The following is a 23,713-nucleotide window of genomic DNA, read 5'->3' as shown; positions in this document are numbered from 1 at the left end:
TGTGTAGCATTAGCATAGCTATATATATATATAATATCCTATCTATAAGATGTGTTGCTGTGTTGCATGTGAGATAATTTTTCCGTCCTGCTGATCCAGTAAAGCTCTGGGCTTCAGCTGGCAAGGTGGGATTCTGCAGGTGTTTTGATAATAAATTTGTTTTAAAATAAATTGGGGATGAAAGGGGAAAGAGAGAGGGTGACAAGAGGTCAAGAGCTTTGAGTTCTGATCCTTTTAACAGTCATGGAGGACGGGAATTTTAAAAGCACCTGGATCTGGTCAATGATGAGAGAATGCTTAAAGCAGCACTGGAGAACATCAGTGGCCCATCAGCTGTTTGCTGGACTAAAATTCCCATCAACTCCTGACTATTGGCCAAGATGGCTGGGGCTGATAGTAGTTGAAGTCCAGCAAGAAATGGAGGGTCACGGGTTCCCCACCCTTTATCCAAGGAGAGGGATTCCACTCTCACATGAGGGAATGTCTCTTCTATATAGAGGCATCCTTCCATCTCTTGCATGCAGTAGTGGAATACTCCTTCTTAGATCAGGGATGGGGGCCTGGGGGCCCTCCAGATGTTGTTGGACCACAATTCCCATCTGACCATTGTCAGTGTGGCTGGCGGGGGTTGATGGGAGCTGGAAGTCCAGCGTCATCTAGAGGGCACCACGTGTTTCTTACACCTGGTTTAGATAAGAATTGAGCTAGGTGACCCGCTATAGACTATTTTGTTACAACAGTTTATATTCTAGAGGGCTTTTTTGAGTTTTGTTGCTCTTGGCATGGCAGGAGAGTAGGAAAAAATGAGATTGTGAGCCCCCAAGGGCAGGGCCTCATCACTGCTTTTAACTGATGCTTATCTTAGGAGTTTTGTTAAAGGATCTGATGATGATTTAGACAAATTCCCATATTTCAGTCCTCCATCGGGCGGGTGGTGGGGGGAACCTATTGGCAGTACATTCTCTTCCACAGCCAGTGCTGCTGAGTTCATAGAGTGTTTGCAATCCAAAGCGATAACCCAGTGCTCCCACCAGATTTCCTGAGAATCCCACTTTTTTCTTTTTTTTTTTAATGATGGGCAAATTTCTAGTCCTCATGATAATTCTTTTAAAGGTGATGTCTCTGCTTCTTCCTGGGGTGGAGGTGGGACACACAGTCTTATTTGTGTTTTAACACTTTTAAAAGGGACCCCTTGCTCTGTTTTTGTTCCATTTTTATTTCAGGACTACTTATTTTTATGTGTTTTTTTTTTTTAATATGAAGTTCCATTCTCACTTAATCCTTAGTGCCTGGGGCAAGTTAAAAATGCAGGGATAGAAAAAACAAAAATGACATTAGAAGGGATCCTATTCTGAATGTTGATGTGTTCATCCATCAGTTGATGGCCAAGCAAGGAAATGTTTGGGACTGGATGTTCACAGACCTCTGGGGGAAAAGACAGCCCCACAAGTGGGTAGGGGAGGCTGCCCGTAAGGGCATCTCTTCTGTTTTGAAGATTGGGGTTCCCAAGCCTTGGTCTGTGCACTACCAGTAGACCACGAGCTTCATTCAGTTGGTCTGTGGTGTGTTTGTAAGTTTGTGGTTGAACATGGGAAAGAGCCCATCAGTCATTGTACTGAGAGAGGCTTTTATTTCTTTAGACGCAATGATGGCCAATCAAACCTTCCCACCCACTACCCCCAAAATAAAATAGGAATTTAAAAAGATATCTTCCTATATACAGTATGGAGAAATGCAAGGTGCCGTTATGCTCTGCAGTTTGCATGGCCGCCAGTAGGGGGCAGTGTCAACTACAGCATGAAGAACAGGTGAGCTATTTTAACAGGGAAGGGAAGCACTGCAAAGCACCTACTCCCTACACTAAAAAGGCATGCAACAAGGCTTAGGGGGAGGGGAGGCTCTTCACACAAAAGCTGAGCAAACTCTTGTGTGAAGCAACACCCCCCCCCAATTAAACACAGCTAGAGTCAGGTTTAATGGAAGGCAGAGTGGTCCTTCATAAAGTGGTTTAACAAGCTGCTTTCTATTAACACCTCCCCCCTCCATTAAATGTGTCTGCAGTGAGGCTTAACATAGAAGGGAGAGGAGCTTCACACAGCTGTTTAGCAAGCCACTCTGTGAATTGCCACCCCCTCCTTTAAAAGGGGTGGGGCTTAGGGCAAGCTGGGGGGGGGGGAGAGTGTGGATAGGTGAGGTGTAAAGGGAAGAGAGGTTGGTCAGGTGTCGCGGAAAGCCAAAAGGGGTAGATGGGGTTAGCAAGTAAAGTGAACATGTGCGGTAGCTGCATTGGCACACACCTGGGGAAGGTGACAGCAGGGGTGGCAACCCCTAGTACATTATAAAATGAAATTACAAGTTACCAAAAAAAAGCTTGGCTAAACAATTTTTAGCAGGCACCAAACGCAGTGTGTCTTCCTCACTCCCCTGGTGTCAATGCATTGGGAATATATCAGACAGGCAAAGCTGGGCTTGTTGCTTTCCCACCCTATGTCTGCAGGGTTGTTTGAGAACTGACACCTCCATGGGGAGGGGACCACATCTGGTGCCTCTTTGAGGGTTTTTTTTTTACAGTCAAGTGGTATACAAATATTATGCAATCAATCAATTGGGAGAGGGGGGTATGAAGCCACTGCTATCCATGCATTTGTAGCCCAGATCATGGCAGGAACATATAGAGCCACCACACATGAGGTGGTGGAGGGGCTAGTTTTTGGTTCTCGCCAATGGCATTTTGCCAGGAGCACTGCTTGGTGGTAGCCCCTGTAAGATCCTGCAGAAAGTGCAGCCAGTGGTGAGATGATTTGTAGATTTGAGAGAACATTGGCAAATATCCCTCAGCCACCAGGAAAGTAAGATAAAGGTAAAAGGGAGAGAATTTCACCCAAATTTGATAGTTCTTGAATGTGATTTCTTTTCTCATTAATTGATGGAGAATGATCAAGGTGGGGTGGGAAATGCAGGAGGGATCCCCCCAGCACAATTTTAGAATGGCTCATTCCCTCCAAGGGAGCTGGCTCTGGAGCAATATGGCCACCTTAAGCTTTTACTCTTCCATCTTCCCCTGCCAGTTGAAGGCTGTCCACGAGCAACTTGCTGCTCTCTCGCAAGCCCCCGTGAACAAGCCAAAGAAGAAGAAGGAGAAGAAGGAAAAAGAGAAAAAAAAGAAAGACAAGGAAAAAGAGAAGGAGAAAGAGAAGCACAAGGCAAAGGCTGAGGAGGAGAAGAAGGTGAAGGTCACTCAGCCGGTGAAGCAGGCCCAGCAGAAAAAGCCACCGGCCAAGAAGGCCAACAGCACCACCACCGCAAACAGGTAAAGGAGAGAGGTGTAGTGGTCTGGGGTTACTGTTTCTGCAGCACGGTCCCTGTCTCTGATGTCATGGCCTAGGACCCTCTTACCTACGGGACCGCCTCTCCTGGTATGCCCCACGGAGGACCTTAAGGTCCATATATAGCAACACCCTAGTGGTCCTGGGCCCTAAGGAAGTTAGATTAGCCTCAACCAGAGCCAGGGCCTTCTCCACACTGGCTCTGGCCTGGTAGAACGCTCTGTCTCATGAGACCAGGGCCCTGCGGGATCTGATTTCTTTCCGCAGGGCCTGTAAGACAGAGTTGTTCCACCTGGCCTTTGGCTTAGAATCAATTTGACTCCCTTCCCCTCTTTTTTTCCCCTTTCTCCTCCTGTAAAGAGGCTGCATCCTAATGTTTTAATGTTGTATCTTAATCTTTTAAATTGTATTTTAATCAACTTGTTTTTATTATTGGTTGTTAGCCGCCCTGAGCCCGGTCTTGGCTGAGGAGAGCGGGGTATAAATAAAAATTTATTATTATTAAAGCCACCCAATCAGCATTGAATGGGGGCTTTTTAAGTCACTGAAAAGTGTGGGAATTAAACTCTAGTTCCCATTTACAGAGTTATGCAGAAGAGAGCCCGGGTCTGACCCTTTCATTAGTTCCCTTTCCCTCCTATAAAAAAAAATATGCAAGACACTCCCTGTTTAAAGCTTAAATAACAAACAACTTTTACACAATGTGCTTGCACTTGTTAGATTAAATATACAAGGCAGGCAGATGTTACTTCTGTTACTAATACATATTACACCTAAGACAACAAAAGACTGTTGCAGACTGACCTAACTCTGAGTTAGACAGCAGCATAACGGAACATATCTGCTGCTCCGACTGTGAAGACTGTTAATAACTGCCATAACTGAACCAACGGAAAATAACTGCCACGGCCTGTGACATCACAGAGTTCTATAGCCCTTTGTGAGCATTAACCATTTACTTAGCGATTTGGATGCTTCATCCCACAAAAAAAGAAGCTTTCTCCTGCTCTGTGCTGACTGGAACTAATCAAAAGGAAAGGAGTTGGTCACAGAGGATCAGCTCCCAAGGTTGCATGGGAAAGCCCCCCTAAGGAGGAGGTGGTTTTTTTGGTTTTTTTAAAAATAGTTTTTATTTAAAAAAAATTCTTGGGTTACAAAAGTACGGGCATTGCCTCTATTTTCATAGAGTCTTTTCTACAAATCAGTTATGTTCAGTGTGAGACATTGATGGTGTACACAGTATAAAGTTGGGAGGAGGAGAGAGAGGAGGGGAGGGGGTGGTAAACATAACATTATTTTACTTAAGTGTATGTGTGAGGTTTTTGTATTGGCGTCACTTGGGCCACCTGCTCCTTATAGCACTGCAGCTCCAGCCCTTTGTAATTGGATGCCCCCATATATTATTATTATTATTATTATTATTATTATTATTATTATTTGTACCCTGCCCACTCTGGGCGGCTTCCAACAAAGATGAAAAATACACTAAAATGTCACATATTAAAAACTTCCCTGAACAGGGCTGCCTTCAGATGTCTTCTGAATGTCAGGTAGTTGTTTATCGCTTTGACATCTGATGGGAGGGCGTTCCACAGGGCGGGCGCCACTACCGAGAAGGCCCTCTTCCTGGTTCCCTGTAACTTGGCCTCTCGCAGTGAAGCAACCGCCAAAAGGCCCTCGGAGCTGGACCTCAGTGTCCAGGCAGAACGATGGGGGAGGAGACGCTCCTTCAGATATACTGGACCGAGGCCATTTAGGGCTTTAAAGGTCAGCACCAACACTTTGAATTGTGCTCAGAAATGTACTGGGAGCCAATGTAGGTCTTTCAAGACCGGTGTTATATGGTCTCGGCGGCCGCTCCCAGTCACCAGTCTAGCTACCGCATTCTGGATTAGTTGTAGTTTCCAGGTCACCTTCAAAGGTAGCCCCACGTAAAGCGCTTTGCAGTAGTCCAAGCAGGAGATAACCAGAGCATGCACCACTCTGGCGAGACAGTCTGCAGGCAGATAGGGTCTCAGCCTACGTACCAGATGGAGCTGGTAAACAGCTGCCCTGGATACAGATTTGACCTGTGCCTCCATGGACAGCTCTGAGTCCAAAATGACTCCCAGGCTGCACACCTGGTCCTTCAGGGGCACAGTTACCCCATTCAGGACCAGGGAATCCTCCACACCTGCCCGCCTCCTGTCCCCCCAAAACAGTACTTCTGTCTTGTCAGGATTCAACCTCAATCTGTTAGCCACCATCCATCCTCCAACTGCCTCCAGACACTCACACAGGACCTTCACCTCCTTCACTGGTTCTGATTTAAAAGAGAGGTAGAGCTGGGTATCATCCGCATACTGATGAACACCCAGCCCAAACCTCCTGATGATCTCTCCCAGTGGCTGCATGTAAATGTTGAAAAGCATGGGGGAGAGGACAGAACCCTGAGGCACCCCACAAGTGAGAGCCCAGGGGTCTGAACACTCATCCCCCACCACCACTTTCTGAACACAGCCCAGGAGGAAGGAGCGGAACCACTGTATGACAATGCCCCCAGCTCCCAGCCCCTCAAGACGGTCCAGAAGGATGTTATGGTCGATGGTATCAACGCCGCTGAGAGATCCAGCAGAACTAGGAAACAGCTCTCACCTTTGTCCCTAGCCCGCCGGAAATCATCAACCAGTGCGACCAAGGCAGTTTCAGTCCCATGATGAGGCCTGAATCCCGACTGGAAGGGATCCAAATGGTCCGCTTCTTCCAGGCGTGCCTGGAGTTGTTCAGGAACCACTTGCTCAATCACCTTGCCCAGGAATGGAAGGTTTGAGACTGGGCGATAATTGGCCATCGTGGCCGCATCTAAAGATGTTTTTTTAAGAAGCGGTTTAATAACCGCCTTTTTCAGTGGGTCTGGGAAGGCTCCCTCATGGAGGGAAGCATTCACCACCCCACGAAGCCCATTGCCCAGTCCTTCCCGGCTAGCTTTTATAAGCCAGGATGGGCAAGGATCCAGGAGACAGGTGGTTGGCTTCACTCGTCCAAGCAGCCTGTCCACATCCTCAGAGATAACAGATTGGAATTGATCCCACACAACTTGACTAGACAGGACTCTAGCACTCTCCCACCCTGGCCCTGCTTCCACGGTGGAGTCTACTTCTTCCCGAATCTGAGCGATTTTATCTGCAAAAAACTTTGCAAAATCATTGCAGGAGATCATGTGGCCCGTACTGGGCCCCGATGTCACAGGTGGTTCCGCTAAATTGTGAACCACCTGAAAAAGTCTCCTGCTGCTGTTTTCTGCAGATGCAATAGAGACGGCGAAGAAAGTCTTCTTCGCCGTCGCTATCGCCACTTGGTAGGCTCGACGTTGAGCTCTAACCTGTGTCTGGTCAGATTCGGAATGAGTTATCCGCCACCGGCGCTCTAGCCGTCTCAACGATTGTTTCATTGCCCTCAGATCTGTGGAAAACCACGGGGCTGTCCGGGCTCCATGCAATCGGAGAAGGCACTTCGGAGCCAAACAGTCAATAGCCCTGGTTAACTCCACATTCCAGCGGGCCACCAGGGAATCGGCTGAAAGGCCATCAACAAGGGATAAAGCATCCCCTACCACTCTCTGGAAACCATTTGGATCCATTAAGTGGCGGGGCGGACCATCCGAATCGGTCCCACCTCCCTGCAGAGGGGATGGGTCGCAGAGAAGTCCAGTTGCACCAGGAAGTGATCTGACCATGGCACTTCTTTCGTTTCGTTTTTACTTAGTGTCAGATCACCAGCATCCATAGAGGTAAACACCAGGTCCAAGGCATGTCCGCAGCTATGGGTTGGGTCAGACTTATTCAGGGACAGCCCCATGGAGGCCATGCTTTCCACGAAGTCCCGAGCGGCCCCTTGTAATGTCGTGTCGGCATGGATGTTAATACACACACACACACACATATTGTTGTTGTCGTTTAGTCGTGTCCGACTCTTCGTGACCCCATGGACCAGAGAACGCCATGCACCTCTGTCCTCCACTGCCTCCCGCAGTTTGGTCAAACTCATGCTGGTAACCTCGAAAACACTATCCAACCATCTCGTCCTCTGCCGTCCCCTTCTCCTTGTGCCCTCCATCTTTCCCAACATCAGGGTCTTCTCCAGGGAGTCTTCTCTTCTCATGAGGAGGCCAAAGTACTGGAGCCTCAGCTTCACAATCTGTCCTTCCAGTGAGCACTCAGGGTTGATTTCCTTCAGTATGGAGAGGTTTGATCTTCTTGCAGTCCATGGGACTCTCAAGAGTCTCCTCCAGCACCATAATTCAAAAGCATCAATTCTTCGGCGATCAGCCTTCTTTATGGTCCAGCTCTCACTTCCATACATCACTACTGGGAAAACCATAGCTTTAACTATACGAACCTTTGTTGGCAAGGTGATGTCTCTACTTCTCAAGATGCTGTCTAGGCCTGTCATTGCCCTTCTCCCAAGAAGCAGGCGTCTTTTAATTTTGTGGCTGCTGTCACCATCTGCAGTGATCATTGAGCCCAAGAAAGTAAAATCTCTCACTACCTCCATTTCTTCCCCTTCTATTTGCCAGGAGGTGATGGGACCAGTGGCCATGATCTCCCCAAAGTGTGTGACCCAGTTGTTTTATGGAATATTAATAGCACATTTGTTTAATAGAAATTGTTTAAGGGGGTAGAAAGCGATGCTAACCCTACTCCATGTTGATTCACTGAAACTGATGGCCATGATGAACTTGGGTACAATAATTTCAATGTGTCTACTCTGAGTAGAACTTAGTTGGGTACTGCTCCTCGTGTTTGGTGCTTATAGAAATTCTTTCACTGGAAGTGGAAAGAGAGAGGGTTTGGTGAGTAACACAAGCAGGGAAGGCAGCCCCTAGTTATTCCCTGCTCGCGCTGCTCACCAAACCCTCTCTCTTTCCACTTCACCACAAACCTCCCTCCCCTCACAGTGGGGAGCAAATTAACTTTGCAGGCAATAATAGCAAAGTAATTTTGCAGGCAGCCGAAAAAAGGTGGGAAACAGGTTCCTGTGGCCTACGATTCAGATGAGGAGGAAGAGGGACTCCCCATGACCTACGATGAGAAGCGCCAACTCAGCTTGGATATCAATCGCTTGCCGGGGGAGAAGCTGGGCCGGGTGGTGCACATCATCCAGTCAAGGGAGCCCTCACTCCGGGACTCCAACCCCGATGAAATTGAGATAGATTTCGAAACCTTGAAGCCTACCACGTTACGGGAGCTGGAGAGATACGTCAAATCCTGTTTGCAGAAGAAGCAACGGAAGCCATTCTGTAAGTGGAGGGAGCCTTCCAGGACCCATCCTGAAATGAGCAGGGCCATATCTTAATTATTTTTATCTATTTATCTATATATTGCATTCATATCCCACCTTTCCCTCCAAGGAATTCAAAAAGGCATACATGAGTCTCTTCCCCCTCCTCATTTAATCCCACTCATTTAATCCCCACAACAACCCAGTGAGGTAGGCTAAGCAACAACTGGTCCCAAAGGTTGTAAACAATGAACTTCTTTTATTTTTAGGGGATGGCCCACTTCTCAGTGCCTGAGCCTATGCTTGCATGCAGAAGGCCCTGGGTTCATTAGAGATGCCATTGAGGTTTAAACCTGGGACCTTCTGCATACAAAGCAGATGCCCTGCTACTCAGCTATGGCTCCTCCTCTAAACATGGCATGATTCTAATCCTCATAGTTCTGAGGAAAGGGCTGGATTATTTAATAGGAGCATAGGAAGCTGCTTTATACCGAGTCAGACCCTTGGTCCATCCGGCTGAGGGACGTCTGTGCCGACTGGCAGAAGCTCTTTCCCCAGCCTTACGTGGAGATGTCACTGGCCACTGCTCTACCATCTAAGGCCCTTCTCTCACTCACAGTGGCATAACATGGGTTGTCAGCACCCAGGACAAGGTCCAAAACCCATCTCTTTGTTTGCCTTGACCTTCCCCACCAGCCTGTCAAAAGAGGCTTCCTTCAAGGCTGTTCCCCCAGGGCAACTCCCCCAATTGTCCCCCACACCACTCCACTTCTCAGGTTTTGGAGTTGGGGAGATGCTATTGCATAACCCACAAGAGGCCATCTGACACACACCCCCATCCAGCATCTCTTGGGAGTCATTGGCATGAGGATGCAAAAGACAGTGGTTGCTGACTTTTCCTTCTCTCTCCACATGTCACCAATTGTGCCTTTCTCCCCCGCAGCTGCGAGTGGGAAGAAGCAGGTGGCAAAGTCGAAGGAGGAGATTGCTCAGGAAAAGAAGAAGGAGCTGGAGAAGAGGCTTCAGGACGTCAGCGGGCAGTTGAACAACAACAAGAAGCCTGCGAAAAAAGGTGAACAAAACCTCCTCCCTTCCTGTATGCATTTAGTAACTGCATCTGATTCCCTGTTTTGTCCACACAACTTTGTGAGGTAGGTTAGACTGAGAAGAAGGGGCAGGGGAGTGTGACTGCCCCAGTAGACTTCATGGCCAAATGGAGGATTTGAACCCATGCCTTCTTGATCCTAGCCTCTGACACTCCTGATTCCTGCATTGCAGGGGGTTGGACAAGATGATCCTTTGGGGCTTGCAGCTCTGTGATTCTAACCACTATACTGTGTTGGCCATTGTGCAACCTTCCCTATGCAAAGCTTTGCATGCAGGACCACCTCTCCTAATATCAACCATCCTGGACATTGTGCACATTATCTGAAGCCCTTCTTCATGTGCCTCCTCCACAAGCGAACTGGAGGGTGGCAACACAAGAACAGACCTTTTCTGTGGTGGCTCCCCATTTGTGTGATGCTCTCCCCAGAGGCGCTCACCTGCCGCCTTCACTACCTATATTTAAGCAACAGATAAAAGCATTCCTCTTCTCCCATGCCTTTGGCTAATAATAATAATAATAATGTCCAAGAATAATATAAGTACATAGGAAGATGTTGTTGGATCATGCCAAAGGGAGCCCATCTAGTTTTGTATGCTGTTCTCACAGTGGCTACCCAAATGCTCCAACTGGAAGCCAATAGGTAGGATCTGAGCAACAGCAACTCTCTCCACTTGTGATTCCAAATAATTGGCATTCCAAAACATAACTGACAGTGGTGGAAGAGCATAGCCATCTTGGCTGGTTGCCATTCATAGTCTTCTCCATGTATTTGTCCAACCCTCTTTTGAAGTCATTGAGGTTGGTGGCCATTACTGCCTCCTGCTGGAGTGAGTTAACTATGTCCAGAATTAGACTTCATCACTCCTGGGGTTTTTATTTAGGGACCTAACAGGGAAGGAGGATTTGTTTTGGCTGCATTCACACAACAGTTTATTCCACTTTCATGATGTTCCCCAGCCAATTTCTGTGTTATAGTTAAGCTTCCACATGGTGTAAGAGCCAGTTTCGTAAATCTAGAGGAACATAGTACATATTTAGCACTCATTTCTGTGATGCCAGAAAAAATCCATTTGCAGCCTCCTTAACCCAGAAAATCAGGGGAGCAAAGAGATAAAATGTGAGGCAGTTACGCCAACCATACAGTTCTCTTTTGCCATTTTCATGGGGGGAATCATGGGGGAACAGAAGTGTGCATGTGCAGAAAGGGTGGAAGAGTAGCACTGATGCCCAGTGACATTTGTTGTTCCACAACTGGTACGAATGAAATTTCGCACAACGTTCCAGTATATTGGTTTAAAAAAGCCACAGTGTCATAACTTGGAGGGTAGCTGGAGGTTTTTAAGCAGAGGTTTGATAGCCATCTATCGTGGATGCTTTAGTTGGTATTCCTGCATTGCAGGGAGTTGGACTAGATGACACACGGGGTCCCTTCCAACTCTACGATTCTTTGAGTCTATGATCCTTCTAATGCAACAGGTACTGCAATGTGAAACGAGTGTTAGAATATGGGACAGAAGCACTAGTGTTCTCATCTGGGATCCTAATTCAACGTTCCACACGTCTGAATGCACTATTTTTAGCCTAGAGAAGTTGAATCTTAAATATCCAGGCTGAAGATTGCTTTCACCTAAAATGCTATTTCTTTTCTAATTTCTTTTGCTAGAAAAATCTGGCTCCACCCTTTCTGGAGGCCCTTCTCGCCTGAGCAGTAGCAGCTCCTCGGAATCGGGGAGTAGCAGCTCAACCTCCACTTCGGACAGTAGCGATTCAGAATAAAGCAACAAACCCTTAAACGCTCCCAGACAGCAAATGGACGTCTCACAGGCACTTGCCCCAGAAAGTTCTGCAGCGTCCCCTTTTGCTTCTTCCTCGTTACTCTATTTTTTTAAAAAAACAAACCAGCCTGCTTTCTTGCAACAGGACCAGCTCTGCATCTCATTCCACCCCTCTACTTTTAATTTTTCTTTTAATTCAGTGTTATTATACCTTCCAGAATTTAATTTCCTCCCCCTACTTTCCCCACCCAGCTTTTATTAGGTTGCAAGATCTTTTTGGGGTGGGTGTGTGGCTAGACTTTTTAAGGCAAGAACTTTCCCTTGCATATAAGGTCTCTAAACTTTTTTAAAAAATCAAATCATTGAGACGTCTTTTGGTGACCAACAGCAAGAGATGTGGGAACTGGAGAGATGAGTAAAAAAAATGTTTGCAAAATGTAATCTTAAAAAAAGGGGGGATGTTTTTTGGTAACTTTTCTCTCTTACTCTTCCCTCCTCCCCCATGGAAATTCCTTTTTAATACAGCCCAAGACTCAGCTCAGTGCTGCTGCTGATGTGGAGTGCAGAACTTTTTAAATGGGGTGGGGTGGTGGGGAGGAGAACCTCTCTGTAAAACGGTACTGTATCTGAAAGACGTTAGCTTTTGAAGTAGTTGATTGTATTTGTTGCTAGCACTAGTATTCCTAACCTCCAAGGGGCCCAATCCACCATGGAATGCTCCTGGGCATGCCCCCTTCTCTCAAATGAGAGGGAGGTGTACAAAATGCACCTCTCCCATTTGTTTTGGTGGGGTGGGAGTACAGAGACCATGAGCAGACCTTCCTTGTGGATTGGGCCCTGCGTCTACATGTGTGCTGAAGAGCATCATTTTTTATATATATATAAATATATTATATATATATATGAGGGAAGGAGGAGAAAAAAGCTCACGTACTGTGGATTGTTTTTAAAATGTACCTTTTTAGATATTTCTTTTAAACTTTTTTTTAAGTAAAAAAATGATACTAGAGATTTGTGCTTCTGTTATGAGAGGTTGGCTGACCTATTAAAGCTAGCAGATGAAATTGTTGAAACTCAAAAAACAAAAAACTGCTTTGGCTACATGACAGGAAAAGGAGAGGTTGTTGTCGCTCTGGGTGTGTGCATGGAGGAGGTTGAGAGGCATACGATACACATCACAAGCATTAGCTTTAAAAAAATGTCTGGGAATGGTCCAATCCCATTGTGCACACTTAGAGCGCAGGAAGAACTTCACTGATGTAGAACTCTGGGTGAACCCAATGACCTTTTCTCGGCAATCTGCAAACCTTGGTTGGTGCTGGTGCTGGGGGATGGGTAGTAGTCCTTTCCAGTTTTGCTTGCTGTTGTTAAGGGTCTGTGAAGTATTGGTTTGCATCCAACCAAATTCCCCTCAAAAGTAGACCCACTGAAATGAATGGATCTAAGTTGGTTGGGTACCCCTTACTTTCACTTGGTCTGCTCTAAGCAGACCACATTCACACCATACATTTAAAGTGCTATGAGACCACTTTAAGCAGTCATGGCTTCCCACAAAACATCCTGGAAACTGGTTTGTTCAGGTTGCTAAGAGTTGTTAGGAGACTCCTCTTCCCCTTCCAGAGCTGCAATTTTCAGAGTGGTTTAACAATCAATCCCTCTTCACAGGTAACTGCAAACAATAGTTTTGGGAAAGGAATTGGGGGCTTTGGGTATAAGCACCATGAATAAACTAGTTCCCAGAATTCTTTGAGGGAAGCCATGGTGGTTGAAAGTAGCACCATAGTGCTTTAAATATGTGGTGTGAATGTGGCCTAGGACTAGCAATTGGATACACCCCTTGATTTAACATTTGTACAATATTCTGTAGTGATGGCTTTTAAAAAACGAAACCCTCTCACCCTGGTCAGTCTGTTACTTGGGACCTTTTCTATGTGATGTCATTCAGTCTCTTTGCCCTTGGTCCACATCATCCTTTTGTAGGTAGGAAGGTAGGAAGTACCGTGGTACCTCTGGTTACGTACTTAATTCATTCCGGAGGTCCGTTCTTAACCTGAGGCACCACTTTAGCTAATGGGGCCTTCTGCCGCCGCCGCGCTGCCGGAGCACGATTTCTGTTCTCATCCTGAAGCAAAGTGCTTAACCTGAGCTACTATTTCTGGGTTAGCGGAGTCTGTAACCTGAAGTGTGTATAACCTGAAGCATATGTAACCTGAGGTACCACTCTATTCACATTAGCCAGTGAGGCATGTGGCACCACTGTCCAGTTTTTGAGAGGTGCGGACAACATATGGAAGCCAACTGCATCCTGAGTAGCTGTTGTGGTGTTCCTCCATGAGGAATGTTTGGAGAGCTTCTAACAACACAAACCCTACTGGATCAGACCAATGACCCATCTAGTACAGTATCCTGTCCTCATGGTGGCCAACTGATCTCCAAAACACACAGCACCTGGGCTTAGGTGATGTGATGCCTTCTGGAGGTGGCTGGACTCCAAACTCCCATGGCCTCCAGCTAGTGTGACCAACAGCCAAGGATGCTGGGAGCTGGTGTTCACCAGCATTTGAAGGGCACCATGTTGACTGCAGGAGGCAGTCCTTGGTTGCTGAGAAGTTGTTAAGAGCTACAATTCCCAGGGTGCTTAAACAACCAGTACCTCTTCTCGGGGATGCCCATATGCTACTGGGCTAAATTCAAGGTTATTGCATTAATTTACAGGGCTGTTAATAATCTGGGCCAGGATAACTTGATCACCTTGAATCCCTTATATCCCTGCCCAATTACTGAGCTCTTCAAGAGAGTTGGTAATCCCCTGTGACTTGGATGCATGGCTCATATCAACCAGGAGCCATGTTGCGTTCAGTGTTGTGGCCCCAAATTTGTGGAACTCCATTCCAGTTGAGGTCAGACAGACCCTCTCTCCCTGTTGATCTTCCAGTTCCTAATGAAAACTTTTTTTATTATTATTCCAGCAGCTATTTCAATTGATGTCTGATTTTATAGTTTTAACTGATATTTTTTTAAGAAAATATATTGTATCTTTGTTAAGAGACTCATTGTAGTGAAGTGGTATATAAATTGTTTAAATAAACAAAAATTGTGATATTGTGATAGGAATAGGGGGTTTCCTAACAACTCCCAGCACCCTCAACAAAGAACAGTGTCCAGGATTCTTTTGGGGAAAACTATGCCTGCTTAAAGCGGTATCTTAGCGCTTTAAATTTATGTGGTCTGTGTTATGTCCTATCTACACCATACACTTAAAGCATTATGATATGACATTAAACAGTCATGGCTTCTTCCTACAAAGAATCCTGGGAACTGTGGCTTGTTCAGGGTGCTGAGAATTTCTGGAGACCCCTATTCCCCTCACAGAGCTACAATTTCCAGAATTCCCTATGAAGAGGGATTGACTGTTAAACCACTCTGGGCACTGTATGTCTGGGAGGAGGAATAGAAGGATTTCCTAACAACTCTCAGCACCCTGAGCAAACAACAGCTCCTGGGATTATTTGTGGGAAGCTATGCCTGTTTAAAATGGTTATATAAGAGTGTGCTGTAAATGTATAGTGAGGATGTGGTTAACCGTAGAGCCAATTGCTTAACTTAAAGGCACATTCTTGGCTTAGGGGGTCACTGAGGTGCATAGTTGAGACCCAAGCAAAGCCCCCCAAATAGGAAGTGAATTGGGGGAGGGTGAATCTCTCTTGATTCCTTTTTAAACCCATTTTTTTCTAACAGTGGAAAGAAGCTCTTAAGACTGGAAAGCTACTTCTGTGTTGTGAAAGTGCAGGTTTCCCAAATAAACCTTTTACCTCAAAGGAAGGGGGGAGGGGGGATACACTGGGGTCCGTGTGGGGGTGGGGAGAGATAACAACACTTTTGTAAGATTCATCAATTTTTCTAGAAACTATTTTCTCCAGTCTGGATCCCTGCACTTTTTTCAAAAGACACACTCCATAATTAACTGTCCCTTGTTTTGTTTTTGTCTTCTTGTATATACAAGTAACTTTATTTATTAACACCAATGGTCACTTAAAAAAAACTATCCTGCATTTTGAAGAGTGACAGAAGAAGAAAAATGCAGATTTGTCTTGGTATTTTTTTTTTAAGAAAGAAAAACAAAGTTCTAAAGAATTGGGAGTACTTTTAATTTAAATGTATTTGACTTTAACCAACAGGTGCTATGGCTCTTTGATAGTTTCCTGTGCTGGGTGCTTAATTCCTTATTTGTGTATTCAGGGGTTTTTTCCCCCCAGGGATGGGTTTAGGGTGGGGATTTGTTTGCTTTCTTTTTTTGTACAGACTTTGGACTTGACAGGTATTAGTACCTTCCAGATAAAAGCATGATTTATTTGTATATTCCTAGTTACCCCCTTTCCAGGTCAGTCTCTGTATCTTTAATTGTTTTAAAAGTAGAACAGTTTGGAAAAAAATAATAATAAAGGAACAAAGACCTGATTTATTTATGTATTTTTTGAAGCAAATTCCACTTCTGTAATACACACGTTTGTAAAGCCTTGGGGGGGTTGGGCAAATGTGTGATGATCACAACTCTGTTTTCAATTTATTGTGCAGCAGAGTTAATAAAAGTTGTAGGGTTGGAAGTTGCAATGCAGAAATCACAACTAAAGAAACCATGACAGATGGTCATCCAACCATTGCTTAAATTCCTCAAAGGAAGGAGAGTCCACCACCTTCCAAGGGAGTCTGTTCCACCGTCAAACAGCTCTTACTGTCAGAAATCTCCTTGTAACTTGAAGCTATTGGTTTGGGTCCTAACCTCCAGAGCAGGAAAAAACAAGTTTGCTCCATCTTCCCAAGGCAACCAAGATCTTGCTTGCCCGTCATCACCTAACCCATCCCCACCGCACCATGGCAATGCTCCTCAGTTCTTCACATCTCGGTGACTTGGATCTAAAAGGGTTTAGGTTATACTTCCAGTTCCCACATCTCAGCAGTAGGGTCCAAGAAGCTGCCTCTGCAGGGTTGCCAGACCTCCAGCTCTCATCTGAAGCCGCCTTTTTCTGGGCCATAGGTGGCAGGTGGGGGTATTGAATCTCCAGGTGGGCAGGAGAGCCTGGTAGGAGCTGGCTACAATTATAGCATAGACACTATGCAGTGTGTGCCCACTGCCCCACGTCTCTCCCAATTAACCTTCATCTGCAGGACCTTCTCTGGGGTGGCATCACCCTAGGCTTCAGGTTGGGGTCTTGAAATCTCAGCATCTGGGATTCTCCAGACCTGGCAGCTGTAGGTTTAAATGATTGGTGGCAACAATGCTTCTGAATACCAGTTGATAGGGACTGCTCCTTGTGTTCAAATCCTGCTTGTGGACTTCTCATGGGTTGGCCACTTTGGGAACAAGATGGACTGGATGGGCCACTGGCCTGATCCAGCAGGCTCTTAATTTCTTATGATGGTATTGTTCCAGTCTTGTGGTTCATTTTATCCTGTTCCTCAAAGAAGCTCAGAATGGTGTAGTATTTTTGCCCCCCCCCAGTTGTGTCTTCTCAACAACCCTGTGAGGTAGGTTGCATCTTGCAGAGCTACATCTTTCCCCCTAAAATAAAGTAATATTCTAGTCCTTGTAGTTCTAAAGAACTAGTCTGAATTAAATAGGAGCATAGGAAGCTGCTTTATGCAGAGCTCAGACCCTTGGTCCATTTAGGTCAGTACTGTCTACACTGACTGGTGGCACGCTTGAGATTTTAGGCAAGGGGCATTCCCAGCTATCCTTGGAAATGGCATTCGGGATTGGGACCTTCTCCATGCAAAGCAGGTGCTCTGCCACTGAGCTGCACCCCCTCCCCTAAATTTAAGTCGGGGTCTGCAGGAGGGTGGAGGCCTAGAGAACCTGATTAACCTATGTGTGTGACATGGAGCATTAGAAAGCTGTAGAGCTGGAAAGAGCCTCAAGGGTCACTACAGCTGCTCCTCTTGCGCCCTACCCAAGAGGCAATGGGAACTCCCAGAATGCCACAAGTCTGGTGCCTGTCCAAGCTAAATTGAACTGACAATCTCTGAAAAACAGACTTTGCATTTGGCAGTCAGAGTGTGTCCACACAGAGAAGCAATAATTTGCTGCAGCCATTGACACAGGTATCGCTTCATTTTTAATACTGCAAGTGATGAACAAAAGGCATCTGGTTGCAGAGAGAAGTGTACATCTTTAAAAGAGGTTTTTTTAAAAAACAAACAAAACAAAACTCTTCTGAACTGTTCCCAGTCACTTCCATCCCCCAAACCTAGCGTAGTTCTGTTAGCACATCAACAAGTTAACACAGCAGCAATTTGACAGTCCAGGCCCTAGAAGTCCAAGCTTGCATTCATGCCTGCTTCAGAATGAGAGGATGAACGGGGCAAACTCCTGTCCATGAGAGATAACTTATTCACTTCAATGGCCTGCCTCCCTTAGCAAAAGAGAAGTGCTCAAGCAGGTGGGTTATCACATTATTTTCCAGATCCTGCTTGTTTTAGAGGGAGACCACTATGTGGACATATAGCAGGAAAAAGCTGGCATGCAAAAGGGGTGGTGGTGGAATGGCTCCTCTTTGTAAGCAGCCAGGGGTAAAGGTGTGTTAGAGCAGGTGTTTTGAACTGCACTTCCTACCTCCCCAAAATGACCCCTATGTGACTCCTCTCCAGAACAGATGATTGGGAAGAAATCTTTGCCAACATCAGCACCACTTAAAACAGATGGGGAGATTGTGGCTCTCAATTGTGATGTCTGGGGAATGGTACAGGGTAACATCTGGAAGGCCTCCGGCTCCCCACCTTCAAATTCCATCTGTAATGGAGAGTCCTGGGTGGGATAGAGGTGGATGAGTGAAGACGAGACATTCACTGTTGTCTATCAGGAACAGCCTTTCGCAAAGCAGCAGCAAAGAAGTTTCAAAACTGATTTGGACGGATTCAACAAATGTAGGCAAACCTGTTGAACAGCCACTTGAGGCCCCTGAAAATCCATTTCCCAAATTGCTTCGGGAACACTGTCCAAAAATGCAGTAGAAGATAAATAGAGCCACAACATAAAAAATAAAACTTTTTTTAAAAAAAGGAAAACCACTTTCTGGATCCACTTTGGTTAACCTAGAGATTGGGTTCGCTTGCTCACTCTTGGCTCTTGAAATCACATCACGCTGCAAAACCTGGATTGTCCGGTATCCCTGGGGATGTCCGCTTTGTTCTTATCCCGCACCAAGATCGCCTGGTTGCCATATTGTGAGTACCACATGCTGTGGCTCCTGTTCAGGTACGTTCCTGGTGGCAGAGACTCGAGTTTCTGCTGCTGCTGCTGCCAGATCAGCAAAGAGGCATCCCTGTACCGGAGACGAGCATAAGTCTCGGACAAAGCTTTCTCGGCCAGGGGTGGCCGTCCGCTCATCCCCACAGCTACCACCTGTTCACAAAAGATGAAGGAAGCCTTGTCATTGTCTTCCGGCCGTGGCTCAGGGCTCACAGGGGAGGTGTTCTGGGCTAGGAGAGAAACCCTGCCAGACACAGCAAGTGTGGGAAGCGTAAGGGCGGCCTGTGGTCACAACAGGAAACACTCCAGCTATGGACACATCATCAGAAGGCGCTTGATTCAAAGGGCAAAAAACAGGCTCCCCCCAAGTCTATTAGGCTCCTGCAATCCAGTTGTGCCCTGGAAATTCTCACGAGTCCATATAACGCAGGAGGGTTAAAGGTTATTCAGAACCATGAGGACCATCATCTTACTCTTAAGGAGAGGGCTGTACCAAGATGGTAGAGTCCTGATACAGGAGACAACCCATTCTCAAGAGTCCTTTTGCACCTTCCCTTGCATCTCTTCCTTGCTGTGACCTCTTTCTGCCCCCCTCACCCACCTCTGCTTCCTAATCTTGTCTACCTTTTGAACTTACCTGCCCCAGTTTATTGCTTCTTCAGGGACTGGAGAACAAGGAGCCATCAGGACTACGCTGGGAAATAGAGGAGTATGGGTGATGTTCTTTTTCAAGTCAAATGGGGAGGGATTTGATGATTGATTCTTGAACTTGACTAAAGGACAGTTTGGTGATTCTCTTGCTTGCTCAGAGGATGGAAGTCACGCTGAGTGTAGATGACACATCTGTTTCCATGGAGAGAGTGCCAGAATGCTGGATGCTGGGACCATCTCCAGAACTGGTTGTGGACTTTTCCTACTCATTGCCAACTGGGCTGGGATCAAATCCAAGTCACTTCTCTTTGATAATGAAGAATCTGCAGAACAATCAGAGTTAGTTGGGATACGAGAATGCAGGACTGTAGCAGAGATTGATAAAAGCATTCCAGGTTTTTGGCATATAAACATAATAAGCTGCCTCCTAATGAGTCAAACCACAGGTCCATCTAGCTCAGTACTGTCAACACTGACTGGCAGCAGCTCGCCATAGTTTTAGGCAGGGGACATTTCCAGGGCAAAACTGGATTGTAGAAGCCTCAGCACTAATAGACTCAGATGGTCCTGGTTGCTTTGCTTTTTGAGTCAGACTACTGGTTTCTCTAGCTTAGTATTGTCTACACAGGCTGAGAGTATTTCCTCAGGTTTCAGGGGCAGGCCTTTTTGGAGGCGCTGGCGACTGAACCTGGTACATTTTGCATGGAGAACAACTGTTCTACCACGGAGCCACAGGCTTCCCTCCAAGCACAGCTATAGCCTAGAAGTAGAGCACAAGCTTTGTACATGAAAGGTCCTGGGTCCAGTCCCCAAAGGCATCTCTATGTAGGTCTAGGGCGGAAAAGACTGCCAGTACTGAGTTGTTTGTTTTGCTTAATTAACAAACTCTACAGACTTGCTTGTTCAGCCAATCGATAAATCTCTCAAGTGGTTTACACACAGCAGTCTGAAATATTTATAAGAAAGACAGATAAAACTAACAAACTTTAAGAATAAGGAGACAACAACAAATTATCAAAACAGAGATAAAGTCAACAGATTTTAAAAACAAATGCTAATTATCAAAACATGGATAAAGTCAACAGATTTTAAAAACAAACACTCATGACAAAACAACATGTTTGGTTTGACTCGGCTAAGCAGAACGCTTGGGGGAAAGTGCCTTGTTTTAAGACGCCTGAGTTTCTGTCCTACAGGACTTACCAGGAGGATGCTTTTTTAACACGTCCTTTGATAAGAACATAAGAAGCTCTTGCCGGAACAAAGCAAAGGGGGTCCACCGTCAAAACAGCATCCTGTTCTCAGAGTGGCCAACCAGATGCCCCAATGAGAAGCCCACAAGCGGGACCTGAGAAGAACAGCAGCAACTCTCCATCAACTGGCATGCAGAAGCAGCCTGCCTCTGATACTGGAAGAAAGACCATAAGAAATGCCCTGCTGTTGAATCAGACCAATGGCCCATCTTCTCCACCATCTTGTTCCCACAACAGCCAACCAGATTCCTTAATGGGAAAACCGCTAGCAGCACCCTAGTGGAACAGCAACTTTCCCCATTTTTACCAGTCCATCTCCTTTATTGGCATGCAGAGCATACGAAAGTACAGTGGTACCTTGGTTTACGAATTTAATCTGTTCCGGAAGTCCGTTCTTAAACCGAAAGCGTTCTTAAACTGAGGTGCGCTTTCCCTAATGAGGCCTCCCACCACCAGTGCCCTTCCACCGTACAGATTCTGTTATTTGACTGAGGTAAAGTTCGCAAACCGGGACACTACTTTTGGTTTTGTGGAGTTCATAAACCGAGTAGTTCGTAAACAGGTACAGTGGTACCTCGGGTTAAGTACTTAATTCGTTCTGGAGGTCTGTTCTTAACCTGAAACTGTTCTTAACCTGAAGCACCACTTTAGCTAATGGGGTCTCCTGCTGCCGCCACGCCGCTGGAACACAATTTCTGTTCTCATCCTGAAGCAAAGTTCTTAACCTGAGGTACTGTTTCTGGGTTAGCGGAGTCTGTAACCTGAAGCGTATGTAACGTGAAGCATATGTAACCCAAGGTACCACTGTATAGAAGTCAAAGCATAAAACTGGAGTCTGTTCATAACGCTAGTCCTGCTGAGAGCAGAGACCCACACTGCAATAGGTGGATTTTGATGGTTTTGCTGTCGACCACAGCAAACTATGGCAAGTTCTTAAAGAAATGGGAGTGCCTGGTCACCTCATCTGTCTCCTAAAAAATCGCTATGTGGGACAAGAAGCTACAGTTAGAACTGGATATGGAACAACTGAGTGGTTCAAAATTGGGAAAGGAGTACGGCAAGGCTGTATATTGTCTCCCTGCTTATTTAACTTATATGCAGAATTCATCATGCGAAAGCCTGGACTGGATGAATCCCAAGCCAGAATTAAGATTGCCAGAAGAAATATTAACAACCTCAGATATGCAGATGACACAACTTTGATGGTAGAAAGTGAGGAGGAATTAAAGAACCTCTTAATGAGGATGAAAGAGGAGAGCGCAAACTATGGTCTGAAGCTCAACATCAAAAAAATGAAGATCATGGCCACTGGTCCCATCACCTCCTTGCAAATAGAAGGGGAAGAAATGGAGGCAGTGAGATATTTTACTTTCTTGGGCTCCATGATCACTGCAGATGTGACAGCAGTAACGAAATTAAAAGATGCCTGCTTCTTGGGAGAAAAGCGATGACAAACCTAGACAACATCTTAAAAAGCAGAGACATCACCTTGCTGACAAAGGTATAGTTAAAGCTATGATTTTCCCAGTAGTGGTGTATGGAAGTGAGAGCTGGACCATAAAGAAGGCTGATAGCTGAAGAATTGATGCTTTTTAATTATGGTGCTGGAGGAGACTCTTGAGAGTCCCATGGACTGCAAGAAGATCAGACCTATCCAATCTGAAGGAAATCAGCCCTGAGTGCTCACTGGAAGGACAGATCGTGAAGCTGAGGCGCCAATACTTTGGCCACCTCATGAGAAGAGAAGACTCCCTGGAAAAGACCCTGATGCTGGGAAAGATGGAGGGCACAAGGAGAAGGGGACGACGGAGGACGAGATGGTTGGACAGTGTCCTCGAAGCTACCAGCATGAGTTTGACCAAACTGCGGGAGGCAGTGGAGGACAGAAGTGCCTGGCATGCTCTGGTCAGTGGGGTCACGAAGAGTCGGTCACGACTAAACGACTCAACAACAACAACAACAAAAGACGTCCCTGCAAACAACCCTAAAGCTGGGAAGAGGCGAGTGACGGGGCGGGCAGGGGGTGCAGAAAGAGAGACGTCGTTCAGCCCCCTTCTTCCATCTTCCTGTCCTTGCTGACTAGGGTCACTCACCTACCTCCGGCCTCCGTCGGGGCGTGCAGCCGCGGCCAGGCTGCAGGGCCCGGCGCCTCTTCCTCCTGCTCCTCCTGCGCGCTCTTGGCGTCCCCGTTTGTCTCTACGCTACGGAGGAGGAGGCGGCAGCGTCGACGGGCGGCGCTCCGAGCCTCTCCGCCCACTCCTGGCAGCGGGAGGAGGAGGGAGAGGCTGGCTGGCAGAGCCGCCTGAGCCCGACCCCGTTTACCGCGGCTTCGGAGCTAGTTCCGCCCGCGTGCGCTAGCCCACCTTGGCCAGGAGCCCTGGGGGCCGCACTGCAGGCCCCGGAGGGCCACAAGGAACGGGGCACGGCCAGAGAAGGAAATGGGCCCCTGCGTCTTCCGCGGGGGGGGGGGGCGCTTTGCAAAGCTAAAATCTGCAACAAAGAACTCTCACCTCCCCAGCTCAAACCGCAGTTTCCCCCGATCCGGTGGGGAAGACGGCCTGACAGTTCAGCCGTTGCGATGCCCATTAAGCTTTGTAGGGTAGAGCTGCCGGGAAGGTTCCACCCCTTATGTAAGATGCTGTAGAGCTGCTGAGTTCTCATCCCTTTCACCGAATGAGGATGCTGTCAAGTCAAAAGATCCAGTTTTATTAAGAGGTCTCATGCACCGAATAAGCGCCAAACAAGGTCGGGACACCATGGATTCTTTTGTGAACATGCCGTTGAAGCATTTCTCCAATGCTTTTGTGCTGTGAAAAAGTAAAAATAAAAGCCCATAATGTCGATAAAAAGGGGAATGTAACAATTCAAGAAAACCCGGAGGGTGTGTGTGTGTGTGTGTGTTCGTTTGGTTTTTTAAAAAATAAAGACCTTGTTTCAGCTGAATCCACCCAGGGAGTTTCTTCCATAACAAGACCAATCACAGTATTGTCCACACAGCTCTTCTGGATTTCAGGCTGTGTGTGTGTGTCTTTTGCCAGCCCCACTGGATATGCTGCTGGGGACTGAACCTGGGACCTTCTGCATGCAAAGCGCAG

At 46.6% G+C, this 23,713-nt stretch overlaps 3 protein-coding genes across 6 annotated transcripts in view; 1 reads left to right on the top strand and 2 right to left on the bottom strand.

Moving 5' to 3' along the window:
• BRD3 (bromodomain containing 3) overlaps positions 1 to 15,926 on the top strand; it is a 38,013-nt gene extending 22,087 nt beyond the window's left edge. For all 4 annotated transcript variants that reach the window (XM_083722182.1, XM_083722181.1, XM_083722179.1 and 1 more), the window contains 4 exons: positions 3,069 to 3,310; positions 8,312 to 8,604; positions 9,529 to 9,657; positions 11,357 to 15,926. In XM_083722182.1, the coding sequence (XP_083578308.1) occupies positions 3,069 to 3,310; positions 8,312 to 8,604; positions 9,529 to 9,657; positions 11,357 to 11,469 (777 nt within the window). In that variant the 3' untranslated portion in view covers positions 11,470 to 15,926. The remainder of the gene's footprint in view (positions 1 to 3,068; positions 3,311 to 8,311; positions 8,605 to 9,528; positions 9,658 to 11,356) is intronic.
• WDR5 (WD repeat domain 5) overlaps positions 1 to 23,713 on the bottom strand; it is a 164,393-nt gene that overhangs the window by 47,513 nt on the left and 93,167 nt on the right. The gene's annotated exons all lie outside the window — the stretch shown is intronic.
• Positions 17,559 to 23,422, bottom strand: BRD3OS (BRD3 opposite strand). Its single transcript, XM_083722662.1, has 3 exons — positions 23,129 to 23,422; positions 19,352 to 19,688; positions 17,559 to 18,867 (listed from the first exon to the last, which is right to left on the bottom strand). Exon 3 carries the CDS (start codon positions 18,850 to 18,852, stop codon positions 18,598 to 18,600), a length of 255 nt encoding a protein of 84 aa, XP_083578788.1. The 5' UTR covers positions 18,853 to 18,867; positions 19,352 to 19,688; positions 23,129 to 23,422; the 3' UTR covers positions 17,559 to 18,597.

The sequence above is a fragment of the Podarcis gaigeae genome (assembly GCF_964106915.1).
Source record: "Podarcis gaigeae genome assembly, chromosome: Z".
NCBI classification, from domain to species: domain Eukaryota; kingdom Metazoa; phylum Chordata; class Lepidosauria; order Squamata; family Lacertidae; genus Podarcis; species Podarcis gaigeae.
This window is presented reverse-complemented; position numbering and strand designations above follow the sequence as displayed.

Bases quoted from the DNA above. Each gene is read 5' to 3' on its own strand.
- BRD3OS (XM_083722662.1), bottom strand. From the start codon at position 18,852: ATGAGCGGACGGCCACCCCTGGCCGAGAAAGCTTTGTCCGAGACTTAT.